Here is a 21,692-nt window from a genome sequence, read left to right on the forward strand (position 1 = left end):
TCTTTTCTACTTAAAGAAGTCCCTTTAACAATTATTATAATATTGGTTTACTGAAAGTGAACTCTTTTAACTTTTGTTTGAGAAACTGTATTTCCTTCAATTCTGAACGATAGCCTTACTGGGTAGAGTGCTGTTGGTTGTAGTGTACTTCCTTGCAACACTTTGAATATCATGCCACTCTCATCTGGCCTGCAAAATTTTTACTGAAAAATCAGCTGACAGTCTTACGGGTGGTAACTTGTATGTAACTAGTTGCTTTTCTCTTGGTACATTTAATATTTTACCTTTTTAAAAATTTTTGACATTTTAATTATTAATATCTTAGAATAGACCTCTTTGACTTACTGGGGCTCTACTATATTTCTTGGATCTTGTTATCTGTTTCCCTCCACAGGTTTGGGAAGTTTTCAGCTATTATTTCTTCAAATAATTTTTCTGGCCTCTTCTCTCTCTTTTCTTCTGGAATCCTTATAATGTGAGTATTATACCCTTGATGATATTCTAGAAATCCCTTATCCTATCCTTATTTTTCAAATTCTTTTTTCATTTTGTTGTTCAGTTTGGATGACTTCCACTACACTGTCTTTCAGATTGTTCCTCCGTTCTTTTGCATCCTCTAATTTTCTGTTGATTCCCTCTATTGTATTTTTCATTTTAGTTAATGCATTTTTTCAGCTCTTATTGGTTCCTTTTCATACTGTCTGTCCCTTTTTTGAAGATCTCATTGTATTTATCCATTCTTCTCCCGAGTTCAGTGAGCACCTTTATGACCATTACTTTGAATTCTTTATCAGGTAGATTGCTTATCTCCATTTTACTTAGTTGTTTTTCTGAGGTTTTGTCTTGTTCTCTCATTTGGAACATATTCTTCTGTTTCCTCATTTTGCCTGACTTTGAACTTGTTTCTGTGTGGCATTTTGTGGGGCATAGGAATGCAATACTTTCTGGTCATCAGATCTAGGCACTTCAGGGTTGTTCCTTGTGGACTCTGTGTGGTCCCCAGTGGTTGGTGAGAGTCCCAGCTGCAGCTGATGTGGGTGTGCTAGTGAATGAGTTTAGTCCCTGGTGTGGCTGTTAGAAGGCCTGCTGGCAACTATTGTAGATGTGCTTGTGGGTAAGGCTCTTTCCTCCCTCTCTGGGGCAGGAGTTGCTTTGGGGAGTCCTGGACCTGGCCAAGACTGTCCACCATGTATGGCAGGGTGGGAACCACTTTGGAAGAGCACCTGGCAGGGTAGGTGGGTTTGAGCAGTGCAGCCACAGAACACTCGGGTGGGTCACACCCAGTGCTTTCAAGGTAGATAGAGAATTTTCTGAATGAGCATGGGCTAACTAGCTTGAAGGAAGATAAGAAAAATTGTGCCTGTCAGCATTTTTGTTCTCAAAGGCAGTTCCTATAGATCCCTGCCCCTCCAATACATGCCCTAAAAGTAGTCAGTAAATCTCCTTCATGTATGGCCTAGGTGCTTTTCAAACTGCTGCCTCCATGCTGGCACCCAGAGTGAGTGGGATTGTGCTCGGGCCGTGAAGAACAATGTCAGTTTTCTGTAGCCCTCTGGCTCTCCTAAAGCTAAGCCCTAGTGATTTTTAAAGATCCTAGATTTAAGTCCTACTGATTTTCAAAGCTAGATGCTATGGAGGCTTACCTTCCTGGTGTATATCCTTGAAGGGTGGAGGTGGTCAATGTGGGCTTCTCTCACTCTTCAGGAAGGACTTCCACACCTGTTACATCTCTCTCATTTGTGGGTTGCCATGCTGGGGATTTTGGGTCCCAACCAGAATACCTCTCTGCCCCTACCCTTCTTGATGTGGCTTTTTCTTTGTATCTTGAGCTGTGTTAAAGTTGTTCTGATAGTCCTCATGTTCTTCTCAGAGAGAGTTGCTCTATATATAGTTGTAGTCTTTGTGTGTCCATTGGAGGAAGTAAGCTCAGGATCTTCCCATCCTGTCATCTTGATCCCCTTCCTCTGCATTTGCTAAACTACATTTTCTATACTCTCTAGCTGCTATGGTTATGAGTAGAAAGTCGGCTTAGAAACAAATGCACTCACATAGACTTTGTAGTTCAAACTGAATCACATGGTGAGACAGGTACAGCACAGGGCACACATTTGTCTGTTGTACGTTGTGGCAGGACTGTTTTCTGGAAACTATGATGGTAGCAGCAGTTCCTTGATTCAGCAGGCAGCTTCCTAGTCATAATGATAAAGGCATCAATTCCTCTGGTAGCCAAATTCTGCTCTGTCATTATGGAAGGAGTTCATGAAAAGTACAGCCTGAAGTATCTTTCCTTAGCCCTCTCAACAATCCACAGCTACTTATGCATCCTTTCTGCTTAAAATGGCTGGAGTGAATGTTGTTATCTACTCAAAGAATACCAAGTAATAGTTTCCTTGTCTTTGTCTTTAAACAACTATACTAACATCTAAATTAGGAAAAACCATGAGAGACTATGGACTCTGAAAAACAGTCTGAGGGGTTTGAAGTGGCGGGGGGGTGGGAGGTTGGGGTACCAGGTGGTGGGTATTATAGAGGGCACAGCTTGCATGGAGCACTGGGTGTGGTGAAAAAATAATGAATACTGTTTTTCTGAAAATAAATAAATTGGGAAAAAAAAAAAAAGCAAAAAAAAAAAAAAAAAAAAAAAAAAAAAGAAAAATTCATGTAAAGCATTTTAATGCATTATTACCTGTCAAGAGTAGTTATGTTGTATTCTTCTTATTATTATTCTCAAGTGATTTTATAATCAAAATACCTATGTTTGAATTATGGCTTTAAAATATGTTGTTTCTGCACTCTTGGTCAAGTTGCTTAACCACTCTAAGGTTTGATTTCTTTATCTATATACTAGGTAAAAAGTACAACTACTTCATGGAGATTTATGAATATTAAATGAGAATATGGAAATAAAATTTTTTTGTAGAAATTTATTTTCTAACCAAATAATCTGATTTGATCAAAGTCATTTCTCACATTGCTTCCTGTTTTTAAACTACATGACCTTACCTTGCTTTTTAGAATGCTGGGCACCCATTTTAGATACCTTTTTAAATGATTTATTTATTTATTTTAGAAAGAGAAAGCACACACAAGTGGGAGGAGGGGTAGAGGAAGAGGATCTTCAAGCAGACTCCCCACTGAGCACAGAGCTCCATGCAGGGCTTCATCTCATGACCCATGATATCATGACCTAGCTGACACCAAAAGTCATATATTTAATTGACTGAGCTACCCAGGTGCCCCTGAACATGTATTTTAAAAATTACACCCAGTGCCTCTATATTGTCATCTTCTGCTTTTCAAATACATTTTTCAAGTTGTTTCTTTTCCATGAAGTCCTTTCAGGGACCTGCAACCTACCTTGATCAATTCCTTGATGTTGGAGCTCCTACAAACACCAAGTATTTTAGCACTCCACTGTTTCCCAAATGGATTTTTACTCCTTAATTAACATCAGTAAAAATTAGTTTTAAAAAAAAAAACAAAAAAACCTCACAGACCACTTAAAAGAGTTTACCATTTAAGAGTCCCTTGAAAAACTGCTGTCTAGATGATTTATCATGTCATTCAGTGACTTCAATTAGATTATACAGTACTTTTGGAATATATTGTTAAATGTAGGAAACTTAGATATAAGTAATGATTAAATGCTATTTGAAATTACATATATAATATTTTTTTCTAATTAAATTTGTTCTTCTTTACCAAAACATTTCTTCCTATCTCTAATTTTAATTGTGCTTATTTCTACCACAGAGACAGTAACAATATTAAAACAGTGGACAAAGTGAACATGTAATATACCAGGGTCAGCATTAAAATATGGGAATGGCTTCTTTTAGACAAGTTTATCAGCATTCATGTGAGAGTTTGCACAGATGAGGGGGCCTAGAGTGTGAGTTTTCAAACTTGGCTACTCACTGGGATACCTAAAGAGCTCTAAGAATACTAATACCTGCATCTTAAACCCAAAGACCTCCATTGAATTGAACTAGCATATGGCTTCACAATGGGATATTTAGAAGTTAACCAGATGATTCTCATAAGCAATTAGAAATAAAAACCATTGGTGAGAGGCTTTTTTTACATTTAGCATCCTCTCCCAATCACATTTTTCTCACTGTTTTGCTTTAGGAACATGCTGCCCAATTAGAGAGATTTAAGGCCATTCATCTAAGCATTCTTTGTCACAGTGGCACCCCTGGCATACATATACATGTAAGGATGATAAGATGGTATTATTTTGAAAATGATTTTCTGAAAATATCTTTGAAATTTTAGTAGACTATAATCGTATCCACATACTCTATGAAAAAATGGTAATAACTAAAATATCAACCTGGCAGGAAGCAGAGAGAGGAGAAAAAGAAAGAAAAGTCTATAGCTGTATTAACTATAGGTAAGAGTCACAGTTTTTGGCTATATATACCTGATTGATGGTACCCAAAACATCAGTGAAGCTGTTTACTTCTGATAAAAGCAGAGATATTATAGATTTTCTCAACAAGCTGCAACTTCCCAGGGTTACCAGACTCTGAGAGACATAATGCTGCACCTGAAACTAAAGATAAAAATGAGTAAATTTCTATTTTCTATCAAGTCAGGTCAAAATATATTTAGAGGGCAATTTCTAAGACTAAGATAAATTATGACTATATAAATAATAAAATTTTGTACAGCGGTTAATATTTTGAAAGGTATGACAAAGTGCTGAAATGGAAGTTTTAGTTGAAGTATCAAAATAAATAATTATATTTAGGTGATGGACCATATACAGAATGAATAAAGAAGATAAGACTCTTAAGCTCTTACCCGCTAGATATAAGTATAGCGGTGTGTGTGTGTGTGTGTGTGTGTGTGTAGTGAAAGAATAGAGTTTGAAGATGTCTTTTGGAATAGATATTGGTGCACTATGAATCCCACCTCCGCACTGAAGACAGGTGGGAAGGACTTCCTTGTTCTCTACAAGTCAAAAGAGAGGCACTTTAGAGAGAGAGAAGAAAAAATGCAGGACTCTAAATTTTCATGTAGGGGCAGCAGAAAGTACTCACCACTAAATAAATGTAAAAGAACAATGGGAGACAATAAAGTATATCCCATATAATTATTAGGAGAAATGCCATTTGATTATTAATCACATTAAGGTATGTATAACTCAAAGCTGGAACTTCATTAAACATGTCCCTTAATATATTTTGGAGAACAGAAGCTTCAGAAATATCTTGAAACAAAGAAATAGCATCTATCTTGTCATGTTCTATAGATTAAAATCATATTGAGGAGACATTGCTTCTGTATATAAAGTGTATAAATGACAATGCTATATAATGCCATTTGAAAGTAGGAAATGTCACCTGTGTCCTTTAAGATAAACACTTAACATAGATACTTCTCAAATTGATATTTTAATAATATACTTTAAAAGTTAATCAATGACAATAACATAGTGAACACCTTATAGAATTCAACAGAAATTTCTATTGTAGGGGCACCTGGGTGGCTCAGTGGGTTAAAGCCTCTGCCTTCGGCTCAGGTCGTGATCCCCAGGTTCTGGGATCGAGCCCCGCATCGGGCTCTCTGCTCAGCAGTGAGCCTGCTTCCCCCCTCTCTCTTTCTGTCTGCCTCTCTGCCTACTTGTGATCTCTGTCTGTCAGATAAATAAATAAAATCTTTAAAAAAAAAAAAGAAATTTCTATTGTAAATCTTGATATGCACAACTCGTTCTTAGTAATAGTTTTCTAAGTCAGCTTGTCAACTCAATCCTAAAACCACATCAATTTATTACCATAGGAAATCAGAGTTATTTATCATTGTTGTTTCTCAGTAATGTAACTGGCTAGGACTCACACCCTCTGTAATTCTCCAGTGTCACTTTTTTGCAGATAATTTACATTTTTGTTTGTACCTGAAAAAAGAATACCCTTATCTAAGCTCTGAAAAAAATTCTGTTGGCTATTTCACTGATGCTCTAGTTGTTTACTTCCTTTCTTAATATTTAAGGCTTTAAGAGATTAAAAAAAATTCACAGTAAAATAAAAGTTACTTTAGAAAGTGAGAATAAGGGGCGCCTGGGTGGCTCAGTGGGTTAAAGCCTCTGTCTTCAGCTCAGGTCATGATCTCAGGGTCCTGGGATTGAGCCCAGCATCAGGCTCTCTGCTTGGCGGGGAGCCTGCTTCCTTCTCACTCTCTGCCTGCCACTCTGCCTACTTGTGATCTCTCTGTCAAATAAATAAATAAAGTCTTAAAAAAAATAAAAGAAAGTGAGAATAAACTTATGAGGGTAGTCATAGGGTTAGGTCTGTGGACTGTGGACTGCTAACACTGCCTGAGCCAAACCCTAACTCCACTGCCTATTAACTTGTACTAGCGAGTTACTTAACTTTTTATATCTAAGCTACCACATCTGCAAAATAATGATTGTGATGGCACCCACTTCAGTTGTTGTGTATATGAAATTAGATAGTAAAAATTGTTAACATAGTGCCAGGTACCCAGGAAGTGCTCAATAATTGTTACATGTTAATATAATGTAGGTCGATAATAGAAAACCTTGAAGGTTACAGAAGTTTAATTTATTTTAAACTGAAAAGTTTATTATTAACTGAAAAGTTAAATACTAAAAATAAAATCTGTTTTTTTAGAGTTAATACAATTCTATTAGAGAACACTGCTCAGAAGAGAAATTCATCATAAAGACCTTTTCCATGATCTAGATAGGAATTATTACAGTCTCCCCAAAATGACTGAAGTTCATAAGAGAACAAAGACTAAGTATATAGCTGTTACGGTAATTTAAATTCTGTGAACATTTTTATAAAAATGGTTTCTAGTCTTCCTTACATTTTAATTGACACTTGCCCTTTTGTAAATAGAGTAGAACTTTTGAAAGAGCCTGGCCTGGAAACCAGGGCTTACAAGGTTATAGGAGAGTCTACAGTGGTGAAAACAACACACATGCCATCTTTTTCTACTCTAGCCCATCTTCCTGTATTGCAGGGAATGGAAGTTAGAAATAACTTTCCCCAGATTCCTGTGAAGTTTGAATTTTGGATATTATTTGAGTTCTGCTAATCAGAGGTACTCATCTGAGACCCTGATTTAGAAGTGCATTATGGAAGAAGAGAAGCAGGGCAAAGGCCATGCATTCTGTTGGTGCAGGTTATGGCAGAGGTGACATGGTTCAGACTTATCATGTAACTGGTGTAGAGGCTCCCTATATTTGCAAGTTCTTTTTTTTCTATAATTTTTAAAAAATTTTAATTTATTTGACAGAGAGAGATCAGAAGTAGACAGAGAGGCAGGCAGAGAGAGACAGGAGGAAGCAGGCATCCTGTCGAGCAGAGAGCCCAATGCGGGACTCAATCCCAGGACCCTGAGATCATGACCTGAGCTGAAGGCAGAGGCTTTACCCACTGAGCCACCCAGGCGCCCTTCAAATTCTTAATCCTGGCAGAAGCAGTGGGACCTTGATGGCTCAGTAGTTTTAGGAAGTCATTCCTATAAACTCAGCCTCCTCAAATTCCTATAAACTCAGCCAAACCAAATGTGCTTTGATCTACATCTACATATTCCCCTGGAGTATTCACAGAGCCCAGTGCTGACATTTCAGTCTTGAAATATGCAAAGGTGGAAATTCCTACCACATACCCAACATATTTGCTATCTGGCCTGTGTTGAAGACAGAAAGATCTTGGAAAATGGCAGTGAATTACCACAAACTTCATTAGGGGTGTTTCTACTTCAGTGATACTATTTCAGTTGCAGTTCCTTTCCTGGCAGTCAACACTGCTTCTGATATTTGTTAGGTATTAATCTGATAATTTTTTTTTTTTTACTATTCCAATAAGGATAAAATGAAGCAGTTTGTGTTCACCTAGGGGTCATCATTATACTTCTTCTGCCCTATTTAAGGCCATGTCAGTTTGCTGGCTCTGTGTCATTATTTCATTGAATTTGGATCATCGGAATATTCTACAGGACATCATGCTGGTGTACTGATATGGCAATTGTTTTAAAGGCCCTAGTAAAATACATATATTAGAAGAAAGTAAACCCCAGGATTCGGGTACCTGATACAGTTGACACATTCTGGATCTGATGAATGTTGAAATGCCCCTTCCAAAGTGAAACACAAGTTGCCTTAGTATGTATTTTCTATCAGTAATAAAAATATATAACACCTGATGGGCATTTATGGATATTGGACGCAACATATATTCATTTCAGTTTACCACTTGGATGCACATACTGGGTAAATCAGGTCTAAGCATTGAGAAGAGCCCAGAGTTGTATAAAGAGCTCTAGTTGGTCAAAGTGGAGTAAAAGGCAACTCTGCCACTTGGACCGTAAGACCGATAATACCCAATGTTCTTGGAACTAATCAGTAATTGTATGAAGCCTGTTGCTGACCCTAATAAGAAAATCACAATGAAAAACCCTTGGTTTGGGAAGAAAGTCAAAACTTTCTTCCATATATATACATATATATTCAAGAAATATATATATACATACACAAATAAATATACTATATTATAATTTAATATTTATACATCTATATAAATATAAATATATATTTAATAATATTTGTGTATATATAACCATATAAATATATTTTACCAATTATATTATATGATTTTATACACACACACACACAACACTATTTGGCCCTATTAGAGAATAAATGACTGCCTCATTATGGGATACCAAGTGATTATATGCCCAAAGCTGCTCATTTGAACAGTGTTACCCAAAGTTAGGTATACATAGCAATACTCCATCATCAAGTAGCTATAATATATATAATGTGTGATCAAGCAGGAAATATAAGTAGAAGCACTGCTTGAGCAGTTAGTTCCACCTAGAATACCACCCCTTTTGTGGTTGAGTTATAGGAAATTTATGTTCTAAGCCTATGACCAATATGTTATGTTCTTTCTCTGATAGCCAGAACATTTGAATTCAGGAACCAAGGTATGAAAGAGACTGGGAATTCTCAATATTACATCTAATGATTCACTGGTAAAGTATTCTTCACCCCTTGTGACATCGGATTCTGGTTTGAGGTCAACAAATTTCATGAACTAGAGGTTGAAATTTCCACCTGGTTATATGGAGGGTTCTCTCTCTCTCTCTCTCTTTTTTTAAAATTTCTTTTCAGCGAACAGTATTCATTGTTTTTGCACCACACCCAGTGCTCCATGCAATATGTGCCCTCCTTAATACCCACCACCTGGTTCCCCCAACCTCCCAACCCCCACCCCTTCAAAACCCTCAGGTTGTTTTTCAGAGTCCATAGTCTCTCATGGTTCACTTCCCCTTCCAATTTCCCTCAACTCCCTTCTCCTCTCCATCTCCCCATGTCCTCCATGTTATTTGTTATGCTCTGCAAATAAGTGAAACCATATGATAATTGACTCTCTCTGCTTGACTTATTTCACTCAGCATAATCTCTTCCAGTCCCGTCCATGTTGCTACAAAAGTTGGGTATTCATCCTTTCTAATGGAGGCATAATACTCCATAGTGTATATGGACCACATCTTCCTTATCCATTCATCTGTTGAAGGGCATCTTGGTTCTTTCCACAGTTTGGCGACTTGTGCCACTCTGCCAATGGCGAAAAGGGGGTTCCTGTGTTGGCTGGAGCAATTGATCTCTGGCTGAGGAAAACAGGAATTTAAAACACAATGGCAGCAGAGAAGGTTGTATTTGGAGGCCAGACGTTGCCTGGTATTACTCTCCAACTATTTTGAGTAAATAGAAAACTATAGCAAACTCATGAGACAAGACCACTAGAAACCCAGATCCTTTAGGGATGAAACCCTGGGTAAATCCAACTAATTGACAATGGGAGAATATAAATGGCAGTGGAGAAAGAAAGTCAATACAAATTGTGCTTATAACCACTTATAACTGAAAGCCATGAAGGGTTATTTTTCTGTGGGGGGGTAGGTTATTTTGGTAGTGGCTTACTTTATAGTCTAGTACATGAATTGCAACAATCAAACTAGAATTGTGATGGAATTAGCATAGGAATGGTTATCGCATAAAGTCGTATCACATCACATGAAATGACTGAGACTTTGAATCCCTGTTTTTTTTTTCCAATTTATTTATTTTCAGAAAAACAGTATTCATTATTTTTTCACCACACCCAGTGCTCCATGCAAGCTGTGCCCTCTATAATACCCACCACCTGGTACCCCAACCTCCCACCCCCCCGCCACTTCAAACCCCTCAGATTGTTTTTCAGAGTCCATAGTCTCTCATGGTTCACCTCCCCTTCCAATTTACCCAAAAGCACATACCCTCCCCAATGTCCATAACCCTACCCTCCTTCTCCCAACCCCCCTCCCCCCAGCAACCCACAGTTTGTTTCGTGAGATTAAGAGTCACTTATGGTTTGTCTCCCTCCCTATCCCATCTTGTTTCATGGCTTAAGTGGGTAGGAGATGAATCCCTGCTTTTGAGAAGAAGTCTCTAGATTTTTGTTTCTATAGAGCATTGGTACATTATATCTTCAAAGTACACTGTTTTTGCTATTGGTAATTTGGAGAGGCTTGAATAAGGGATAAAAGGAATACATAATGTTGCAATGCGGCATAAGGAGAGTGGTATTCCATAGCAGATAGATTGGAGTATCCATTCAAGTATTCTTCAAGCAAACTTTCTGTGCTAAAGAAGTTAAATATAAAATATATAAAAAATATAAAATATAAATACAAAAAGGTCTATTATAAGATTAATAGGAATCCAGAAGAAGAAATGGGACAGAATAGGCAGAAAATATTTGAAGAAATAATAGCTGAAAACTTCTTATATTTGGTGAAAGACATAAATGTACACATTCCAGAATCTCACTGAACTCCAAATAATAAGTATGAAAAAAAATGCCTACGCATATCAGAGCCAAACTCCTGAAAATATAAGACAAAGAGACAAGCTTATGAGTAACCAGAGAAAAATGATACTTTACATTTAATAAACATAATTCAAAGAACTATGGAATTCTCATCAGAAATTATGATAAGTAGAAGAGAATGGATTAATATCTTTACACTGCTGAAAGGAAAAGAAATACAACCCAGCATTCTGTATCTAGTAAAACTGTTCAAGAAGGAAGTAAAAATATTTTAAGATAAAAAGTAAAATTAAGAAAATGTAACTAGTCAAGCCATAGTATAAGAAATGTTGAAACAATTTTTTTCATGCTTAGTGTAAATGATACTTGGGAAATTTGAATATTCAGAAAGAAATGAAGGGTATCAAAAAATAGAACTGTCAGGGTAAATTATATTTTCCCCTTAGTTTCTTTAAAACACATTTGACAGCTTAAAGTAAGAAATACATTTAATATTGTCTTGTATATGGATGTGATACATATGACAATGAGAGTATAAGAAACAGAGGCATAAGCCAGTTTATTATCTCTCAGCTCCCAGTTCACCTGTCAAAATATGATCTGCAATAATACATAGCATTCTTTTAGCATCTCTCCTTTACATGAGCAACATACAGGGTTTCTCAGTGGAGGATGCTGAAGGAGCATTATAGGAGAAAGAGGTTTTCCTCTGTTTCTGGACGTTGCATAGTGGGTGAATGGTATGGGCATGAGGATATCTGGTGGAGTTCAGCCCCCAGCTGCCCATCCAGAACTTCATGTCTCTTGAAGAATTTTCAAGCTTAGCCTGGCCTGGCAATAACCCTCCCAAGATCCTCTCTACATAGAAACTAGAAACCTGAAGTCTTCTTGCCCACACTAGCAACTGGACTCCTACAGGCATCAGGGTGTCTCACCTGCAGCCCAAAATGTTCCCATCAAGAAGCCATTTTCCTTATGGCTTTCCTGTGACCTAGAGGTTCAGTCTCTCTGCAGCCTTCACATCCTCTGGACACTCATTCCACTGAGTACTGATTACCTAAACCCTGCTACATAAAAATACAACACACTGACATCTGTGGGATGTAGCTAAAGAGGTCCTTGGAGACAAATTTATAGCTCTTAATACTTATGAAGGACAAGAAGAAGTCTGAAATCAAAGTCATTGATCATTCACCATGTCTTGTCTTCATTCATCTGGAAAGCAGAGGTTAAGCTTCCTTTGAGAGTCTCAAGGGATTGCATGCTCTCCCTCAATCAACAGCAATGACTCTGGCAACTTGATCATTTTTAAATAACATCTTCATTGAATATATAGAGATATAGACATAGATATAGATATATAGAAATATAATCTCTCTCTTGCTCCCACATGCCCTATTTACAGAAAGAGTGATACATATTACATAGTTAACAGAGTTATATAATCAACACAATACTACTATCTAATTATGGAACCCCAAAAAGAAATTCCATTAGCAATAGCTCTCCATTCCCTATTCCCTCAGTCCCTAGAAACCACTAATCTACATTCTTCCTCTATGGATTTGCCTATATGGATGTTTCACATAGTAGAATATTATGCTATATGTGGTATTTGTGTCTGGCTTCTTTCATTTAGAGTAATTATTTCTTCAAAGTTCATATATTTTGTAACATGTGTCAGTGCTCCATTCCTTTTATAGGCTAAATAATAGTACATTGTATGGATATACCACTTTTGTTTATCCACTCACCAATTGATGGACATTTGAGTTATTTCCACTTATTGGTTATTAAGAATAATGCTATGTACAAGTGTTTGGGTAGATACAGATTTCTAATTATCTTGAATACATATTTAAGGATGGCATTACTCAATAACATTATAAAACTGTGTTTAATTTTTTGAGGAACTGACAGTTTTCTAAAGTGACTGTACTATTTGATATTCCCACCAGCAATGTACAATGATTGTGATTTTTCCATATTTTCTTTACATCCTCATCAACACTTGCTATTTATATCTTTTTATTTTAGCCATTCTACTATAGAGTATGAGGTGGATTCTCACTCTGCTTCTGATTTGTACTTCCCTAATTCCTAATGATTTTGAGTACCTTTTCATAAGCTCATTGGCTATATGGATATCTTCTTTGCAGAAATATCTATTGAAATTCTTTAGCTATTTTTAGCAGGTTTATTTTTTTATAGTTGAGTTGTAAGAGTTTCTTAATATAGTCTAGATACAGGCCCCATATCAGATATATAATTTGCAAATATCTTCTCCCATTCTGTGGAATGTCCCTTTTTTTTTTTAAATGATATCATAGCACAAAAGTTTGTCAATTTTTTTTCTTTAAGGTATATCTAAGAAACAAATGTCTAACTCCAGGTCACAAATATTAACTTACTTGTTTCCTTCTCAGAGTCTATAGTTTTTGTTTTTAAAGATTTTATTTATTTATTTATTTGACACAGGGAGAGAGATAGTGAGAACAGGAACACAAGCCAGAGGAGTAGGAGAGGGAGAAGCAGGTTTTCCACTGAGCAGGGTGCCCAGTGTGGGGCTCTATCCCAGGACCCCAGCTTCATGACCTGAGCTGAAGGCAGATCCTTAATGACTGAGCCACCCAGGCACCCCCAGTGTCTACAGTTGTATCTCTTTAAGTCTATGATCCATTTTCAGTTAATTTTGGTAGATGGTACATTTGCATGTGGATGTCTAGTTATTCACCATTTGTTGAAAAAAAGGAATTTATTCCATTGAATTGCCTTGGCATCCTTGCTGAAATCAACTGACTATAAATGTAAGGGTTTACTGATGGAGTCTCAGTTCTATTGTGTTAATATATATGCCTATCCTTAGACCAGAATCACAGTGTCTTGATTGCCATAAATTTGTAGTAAGTTTTGAAATTAGGACATGTGTATCCTCCAACTTTTTTCTCCTTTTTGAAGATTGTTTTGGTTATTCCAGGTTCCTTTCATTTCCATGTAAACTTTAGCATCAGTTTGTTAATTTCTGCCAAAAAAAAGGAGGCTAGGATTATGTTGAATCTCTAGATCTGAGAAATATTATCATTTTCATGATATTAAATCTTAGACTCCATAAATACAGAATATTTTTTCTCTTTATTTTCAACCATGTTTTGTAGTTTTCTGCAAAGACATCTTATACTGCCTTGATAATTATTCCAAAGTATTTTGCTATTTTGCATGCTATTTTAAGTTGAATTATCTTAATTTTATTTTAAGATCACTTTTTAACATTCCTGAGTACATATTCTCTTAAACGTGCAAAACCATGGATTGGAAATATTGGAATTATCTATACCATTCTCCTACAGTAAATAAGATAAATCAATAAACCTAAGAGTCATGGATGAGAAGTAAAAGCAGATTATATATGGCATTCCTTTCAATTCCCTTTTTGCTTAAAAAAAAATTTACCATAGTCTGTTATGTTTCCCTTCTCCTAATGTCCTCCATGCTATTTCTTATGTTGAACAAATAAGTGAAACCATATGATAACTGACTTTCTCTGTTTGGCTTATTTCACTTAGAACCATGAGAGACTATGGATTCCAGGAAACAAACAGAGAGTTTTAGAAGGGAGGGGGGCGAGGGGATGGGTAAGCCTGATGCTGGGTATTAAGGAGGACATGGATTGCATGGACCACTGGGTGTTACATGCCAACAGTGAATCATGGAACACTACATAAAAAACTAATGATGTACTGCATGGTGACTAATACAACATAATAGAAAACATTTACAACTAGCCATTAAAGATAGGAAATGAAATCTATAACAAAATTATTGTTATCAAAATGGTATTGCTGTATAACATTTTCACGAACATTTGGGATACACCTGGATTCTGTAATCATCTGTATGTTATCTACGAGTTCTACCTCATAACCTATCAGGAGGCTTCCAAAACTTGACATATCTTTCCTGTCTCTCTGCTGCTGGTATTATTATGATGACTAGTACTACTACTACTACTACTACTACTACTTCTATTATTCTTACAACTATTACTACTACTATCCCTATCTCTGAAAGGTGAGATAATCTAGTTAGTAAGAGCTCGGACTCTGAAGTCAGACTGCCTGTTCAAACCTGCCTCTCTAATGTACTACCTATGTGACCACGGTTAAGTTACTATCCTTCTCTGTAGCTTAGTTTTCTCACCTACAGAAGTAGGATAAGAATAGCTACTATTTTCCAGGCCTGTTTTGAAAGATGAGTTAACTCATGGAAATACTTGTAACGGTGCTTGGTAAAATGAACGTTAGCTTTTTTTAACCCTAAGAAAGGAAGATAACCAGACAGAATTAGAAAGAGGTCTTTCTCCTTTTCTTTCCCCGTCACATCTGCAGGTTTACAGAGATCTTTCACCTCCCCACCCCATTGCCTCTCTCAAGGAGAAGAAGCACAGGTATGACTGAGCTCTGGACTAATGTGCCAGAGGAAAAACAGTACAGGTAAAGATATGCAGAATCTGCTCTTTTGGCTTTAGTTCCCAGAGAATTTAATCTCTTTGTGTCTACAATGATAAGAGACTCTCAGGGGGTGCCTATCTCCTAATTAAGAATGCTTCTCAGTTTAAAAAAGAAAAAAAATGTGAAAATTAGGAAAAGCAAGGCATTGACTAAGAATGCTTAGGTAAAACTCCGTGGCTGAGCAAAATTCCGTACAGATGACTGACATATGATACAGCCCAATTCTTTAAGGCAAAAGTTCCAAGTAGACCTTTATTATAGTAGGGTTTTGCTCTAAAACTACATATAAACCCATGGGAAAGAATCTGGAATTTCAGAGATGCCACTAAGTGGAAGTCTACAAACTAATACTTGGCAGTTTCCAAAGGGAAGATCTAGGCTTTATAAACACTGGGAGGAGTTCCTACAAAGTGTGTTTGGAAAGTCAGTGTAATAGCAGACAAGTTCATCCCATGTCAGAAGAACAGCAAGAAGTAACAGGCCCTCTGACAAGTGAGTACAATAAAAGGAAGGGGGATCTTGAAATGAGGTTATGTTTGAAGAACCATGATCTATCTGTAGACAACAGGATCTCAGTTTTGAGTAGCTGGTAAGAAACTGGGAAGACTGTCAAATGCAGAAAAGCAAGCAAAGGTAAATAAGACAGGAACTCCATTTCCATGCCTGCCAGATGGGGAACAAGGCACAAAAAATGTTTATTGGAACTAGAATGGGAGGTCAGAAGTTCCAGAAGTACTACTAATCTACTAGTTTGAAATGAAATTATCCATGGCTCCCTGAATCATTGTTATGGAGCAGGTGAGAGCTCAGAGCCTGAGGAAGAGTTAAGCGCACAAATATGGATCAACTGATTGCTGGGAGAAGAGGTGTAAGTAAGGGGCCAAGATAAACTATGTAATGATACTGAACTACATCAGGATGTATTTATCATGGAGCTTCAAAATAAAGCAAGACTTTAAAAAAAAATCAAAAGGCAAACAGATATTTGCTCAGGTTTATAGCAAAAAGGACAGAAAAGGGGCAGTCTCATTATGAAAAAATGGTATAGAGTTAACACATGACAAAAGAAAAACTATCTTATTACGATTTTTCCCCTTCAAAGAAATAATTTTTGGTTTGGAGATGATAAAAATAATATATATAAAAGATAAAGCACAATTAAAGTTTCATAGATAATGAGTATGTGAGAATCTAGCTATTTGAACTGAATTCAAAATTTGAAGAATTTTATCCCAAACTATATAACATACTTGTAATTAATAATATATTCATTATAATTACTGAGAAGCCATATAAAAGACACTTAAAGGAATAGAAATAGGAAGTGCTATGTGAATTTTTAAAAATATGAAAGTAAATGTCTCAATCCACAGAATAATATATGTGGGTTCTGGGAGCATTTGAGGACATGGCTATGCAGAAAATTTTTGAGAAGTAAGAAGAGCATACAGAATCCATTAGAAAAGTGCATCAATTAAGAAGTAATGTCAGACCACACTAACTTTAATTCCTGTCCTATTATGGTAGAGTTGCTATGTTTTGTCAAAGGAAGTCCCAGACATAGAAAACATTGATTTCAACAAGGCCTCTGAGAAAGCCATTAGGATTTCTTTTAAATATAGTAGGGACCTTGTAAGTTTCAGGATGGGTGAATAAACTGCATCTAAAGAGTATGGATTGTAATTTCATGGGCTCTTCTAATAGCATGCCACAGCACTTGGTCCTATGGTTAATTATTTTTATAAATATATAAAAATATAAATTATTTTTATAAATAATTTCCAAAAAAAATTTCAAATCAAAATTTAAACTCTGCAATACTCATAGGGACCACTAGTGCTGTGGTAGCAAAACAAAATTCAAATCAACTCTCTGAGCTATAATTAGTTTCAAAGAAGCAAAATGTAATAGAGATACAGGAAAAGCTATGTATATTTAACCTGTTAAAAAGCAGAATTATGGGGCGCCTGGGTGGCTCAGTGGGTTAAGCTGCTGCCTTCGGCTCAGGTCATGATCTCAGGGTCCTGGGATCGAGTCCCGCATCAGGCTCTCTGCTCAGCAGGGAGCCTGCTTCCCTCTCTCTCTCTTCCTGCCTCTCTGTCTACTTGTGATTTCTCTCTGTCAAATAAATAAAATAAAAAAAATCTTTAAAAAAAAAGCAGAATTATTATAATTATATATAGATATTTTGACTTTTTTTTAATCTGCTAAGCACCTATTGGTATTGGAGCTAAAGACACTATCTGGCAGTATCCAAAAGCCTCCAAAAGGGACTAGTGGCACCTTCATAAAAGTCCTCATATTTCCTGGAAGAAGATCACATGTGCTTGGGTGCAGCACAGGCAGTGATTTCTGTTAGATGGTCATTTCAAAAATGACTTGTTCAGTGTGACTTTGAGAATCTGGAAAGCTCTGGAGCCCTACCCAACAAACTTTAAGACAGCCATCTGCCTATATACAGAGTGGACTGTGCTTATTTATGACCAACTTCTCAAAGGCAACAAATTAATAGAAAAAAAAATTCATTTCCTTCTCATCAGAGACTGTGAGACATTTGAGTGGAAGTCAGAAATAAATAATAAAAAATGGCACTTTATGTGCTCAAAAGGATGTGGGGGGGTACTGTAGAAACCATATGCCTTTTCATTTAATCAAAATGATTTGTATTGTTGAGTCACTGACATTTGTTTAAAGATGTACATGTATCACTAATATTAGATAAATCAAATCACACTTCACAACAGGATAACAGAAAAGTGGTGAGTGCTCATAAATTCATAAATGAATTCTGTGAACTAAATGTTAAAAAAACAGTCTCAGGGGCACCTGGGTGGCTCAGTCTGTTAAGCATCTGCCTTCAGATCAGGTTCTGATCTCAGGGTCCTGGGATCGAGCCCCACATCAGGCTCCTTGCTCAGTGGGGAGTCTGCTTCTCCCTCTCCTCCCACTGGCTGTCCTCCCTATTTGTGCATATTCTGCTCTCTCTCTGAAAAAATAAAATCTTAAAAAAAAACAATTTCAGATCAAAGGTGTATCATCATCACTGAAAAAATGACAGAGACTGATTAAGTTGGAAGGACTGCCTATGGATATGCATTAGAAGACTGAACCATTCCTTCTATTTGTATTTTATCTATTCGTGTAACTACTAATGAATTAAACAAAATAAAACCAACTAAAAACTACTGGCATAATCAGAATTATGCTAGTGTCTTCTGCCTAAAGATTTAGACAAAAAAGTTGGGCCACTCCATTTAGGATCCCAACAACACTGATAATGACATTTCTCACTTTTAAAATTGAAACAAGGGACACTCAGAAATGTTAAGTTCACATGGTGAGGGCCAGAGTCTAGTGCTAGATTCAAATTTTTTTTTTTTTAACTTGAATGCCTATTATCTCTGCTGCCAGTGAAGCAAAACCTACAGGAAAATGTGGCATCAGAGTAGCAGAAAACAATATTAATATAAATATACTATGATTTTTAAGCTTTTATTTTTGCATTGTATACAATGTTCATTGTTTATATACTCTATAATTTAATCCTTAAAATCACCCTATGAAGAGTTATAATCTCAATTTAAATAATAGGGACCCAGGGTTAGAGAGAGTATGTAACTTGTTCAAAGTTAGAACAAATATACATAAGAATCAGAATCCCCTTGTGCTGTTACCACTGCATATCCAAAGCCTTCATATCCCAATCTCTCATGAAGACAAAACAATTCTGAAAGCCCCCAGGAATATTTATGGAAAATTTCCAACCACTTGCCAGATTCTAATAGCAATGCTTATTAATTACCACAATGAATTAAGGAAACACAACTGCTAGACTGCCATCAATTTCTGTTAACAGACCAGCACTAGAAGCAAGCTGAACAGCAGGGGAAAAGAGGCTCAGATATACAGGGACAGATAGTATCAGTCCTAAGTCTGGGTAGACGATGCACTAATAAAAGTTCCATACTTTTTTAAAGCATCTAAAATTATACTTCACCTCCTCTGTTTTCCTATTATTCTATAATTAATATGCATTAATCATATAAATAAGAAAACCAAAGTACTTAGGACAAAGAAAAATATTCTAGGGGAGGTTACTTCTGGGAAGATGGGGAAATGGGCAGGTATGAAAATGCTTTTCCCGTAAAATGTTATAAGCAAAAAACCTTTTCAAATAGCCAAAATATTCAGCAGAATCAACCATAGCTATTAATACAAATCTAGCTTATCAAAATGTGGATGATCAAGTAGGCAAGCAATTAGCAGGCAATGTCCAGAAAATTGACCTCTGGAACTAACCAAGGTTTTAAGCAAACTGGCATAAGTGAGGGGCTTTGCCACTCTCCTAGCTCTCCAGGATCAGAGCATTGTCAATCTGTGTAGACAGAACCTGCTGTACAAAGATCTTAAAACTTCAGTGCAGTAAGAAGGAAGGTCAACAATCCAGACTCAACTGAAAGTACATCATAAAAAAATAATTTCAAAAGCTCTCACTCATATGAAAAAGTATAGACTATAAAAATAAATATGTTACATAGTTTAGAGTAAAAGTTGTTGCTGTGATTAATTACATAAAATGATGTTTTAAAAAGTTATTGCTGCAATTAATTACATAAAATGATGTTTTAAAAATAACTAGATGTGTTAAGATTCTTATAAGGTGGCAATTACTCATGAAAAATCATGATTGTCAATAGGACACAACAAAATTAAAGCTATAGTAGCCAAACATAAATGGTCATACATTCATTCATTCTTTTTTTTTTCCAATTTATTTATTTTCAGAAAAACAGTATTCATTATTTTTTCACCACACCCAGTGCTCCATGCAAGCTGTGCCCTCTATAATACCCACCACCTGGTACCCCAACCTCCCACCCCCCCGCCACTTCAAACCCCTCAGATTGTTTTTCAGAGTCCATAGTCTCTCATGGTTCATCTCCCCTTCCAATTTACCCAAAAGCACATACCCTCCCCAATGTCCATAACCCTACCCCCCTTCTCCCAACCCCTCTCCCCCCAGCAACCCACAGTTTGTTTCGTGAGATTAAGAGTCACTTATGGTTTGTCTCCCTCCCTATCCCATCTTGTTTCATGGATTCTTCTCCTACCCACTTAAGCCCCCATGTTGCATCACCACTTCCTCATATCAGGGAGATCATATGATATTTGTCTTTCTCCGCTTGACTTATTTCGCTAAGCATGATACGCTCTAGTTCCATCCATATTGTCGCAAATGGCAAGATTTCATTTCTTTTGATGGCTGCATAGTATTCCATTGTGTATATATACCACATCTTCTTGATCCATTCATCTGTTGATGGACATCTAGGTTCTTTCCATAGTTTGGCTATTGTGGACATTGCTGCTATAAACATTCGGGTGCACGTGCCCCTTTGGATCACTTCATTCATTCTTTATAGCAAATATTGACTGAGTGTAATCCATGTGCCAGTGACCGAGCTAGTCCCATTATCACTTAGATTCAATGAAGAATAAAATAAGATTACTTTTGCTTCAGTAGTTACTTCTGCTTCTGGTTGGCAATATACTTGAAAAAGCTATCAAAATGTAATCCAGCTTGATCCTGATGTGAAAGAAAACTTTCCAAAAAGTTAAAAAAGTGATTCTCATACAAATTTGGAGTGAATACATGTCAATGGTGTATTTACACTATTAATGATGGTAAAGAACATTTGGGAATTGAGTATTGGATTTAAAGAAAAAATACTGGAATGATACTGTTATGTAAGACACAAACTGATTAATATCCTGCAAGATAAACCCCTAACATAATGTGTGTGCGTGTGTGTACAGAACTCTTGTGTATAGACATCATTCACATATATACCAGATAGAAATTTTAGGTTAATATGGAACTTCACAAAATCAGAGATATGATAAAATACATCCCCAGACATTTAAATAATCCTTGGGTTAGCCTGTTAGATAATGCCCTAGAGCATTAGGATAAGCAACCAACATTTTGCCTTATTTTTAGGATCTTGATAATGTATCTTAATACTAGATAAAGTAACATGTATTAATGTATTGAATTCTTCAAAAAAGAAAAGGAGATCCTAAGAGGCCAAAACAAAAAGGAGAAATAAAAATAAGATAAAATCAGACAATTAACTTTCAGAAATGGATACACCAATGTTGCCTGGTTGGCAAATAATATCAGCTGCACAGAACTCTCAGCTAAGGCCTGGACCCTTCCAAAGTGAGAAACAGTCTAATATTTCCTAGGTTAATCTTACAGAGCTAAAGTACTAATGAAAGATGGGCTGATAAACATCTATGTGCCAGAAAAAGAAACCTCCAAATT

The 21,692-nt window shown here is 36.4% G+C and overlaps 1 protein-coding gene across 1 annotated transcript in view; it reads right to left on the reverse strand.

Annotated features, from left to right (window-relative positions):
• Positions 1–21,692, reverse strand: part of MEI4 (meiotic double-stranded break formation protein 4) — a 199,772-nt gene that overhangs the window by 76,985 nt on the left and 101,095 nt on the right. Inside the window, exon 3 of the mRNA XM_044236540.1 lies at positions 4,427–4,558. Coding sequence (XP_044092475.1) covers positions 4,427–4,558 — 132 coding nt within the window. The remainder of the gene's footprint in view (positions 1–4,426; positions 4,559–21,692) is intronic.

This window comes from Neovison vison, chromosome 1 (genome assembly GCF_020171115.1).
Source record: "Neovison vison isolate M4711 chromosome 1, ASM_NN_V1, whole genome shotgun sequence".
In the NCBI taxonomy this organism is placed as follows: domain Eukaryota; kingdom Metazoa; phylum Chordata; class Mammalia; order Carnivora; family Mustelidae; genus Neogale; species Neogale vison.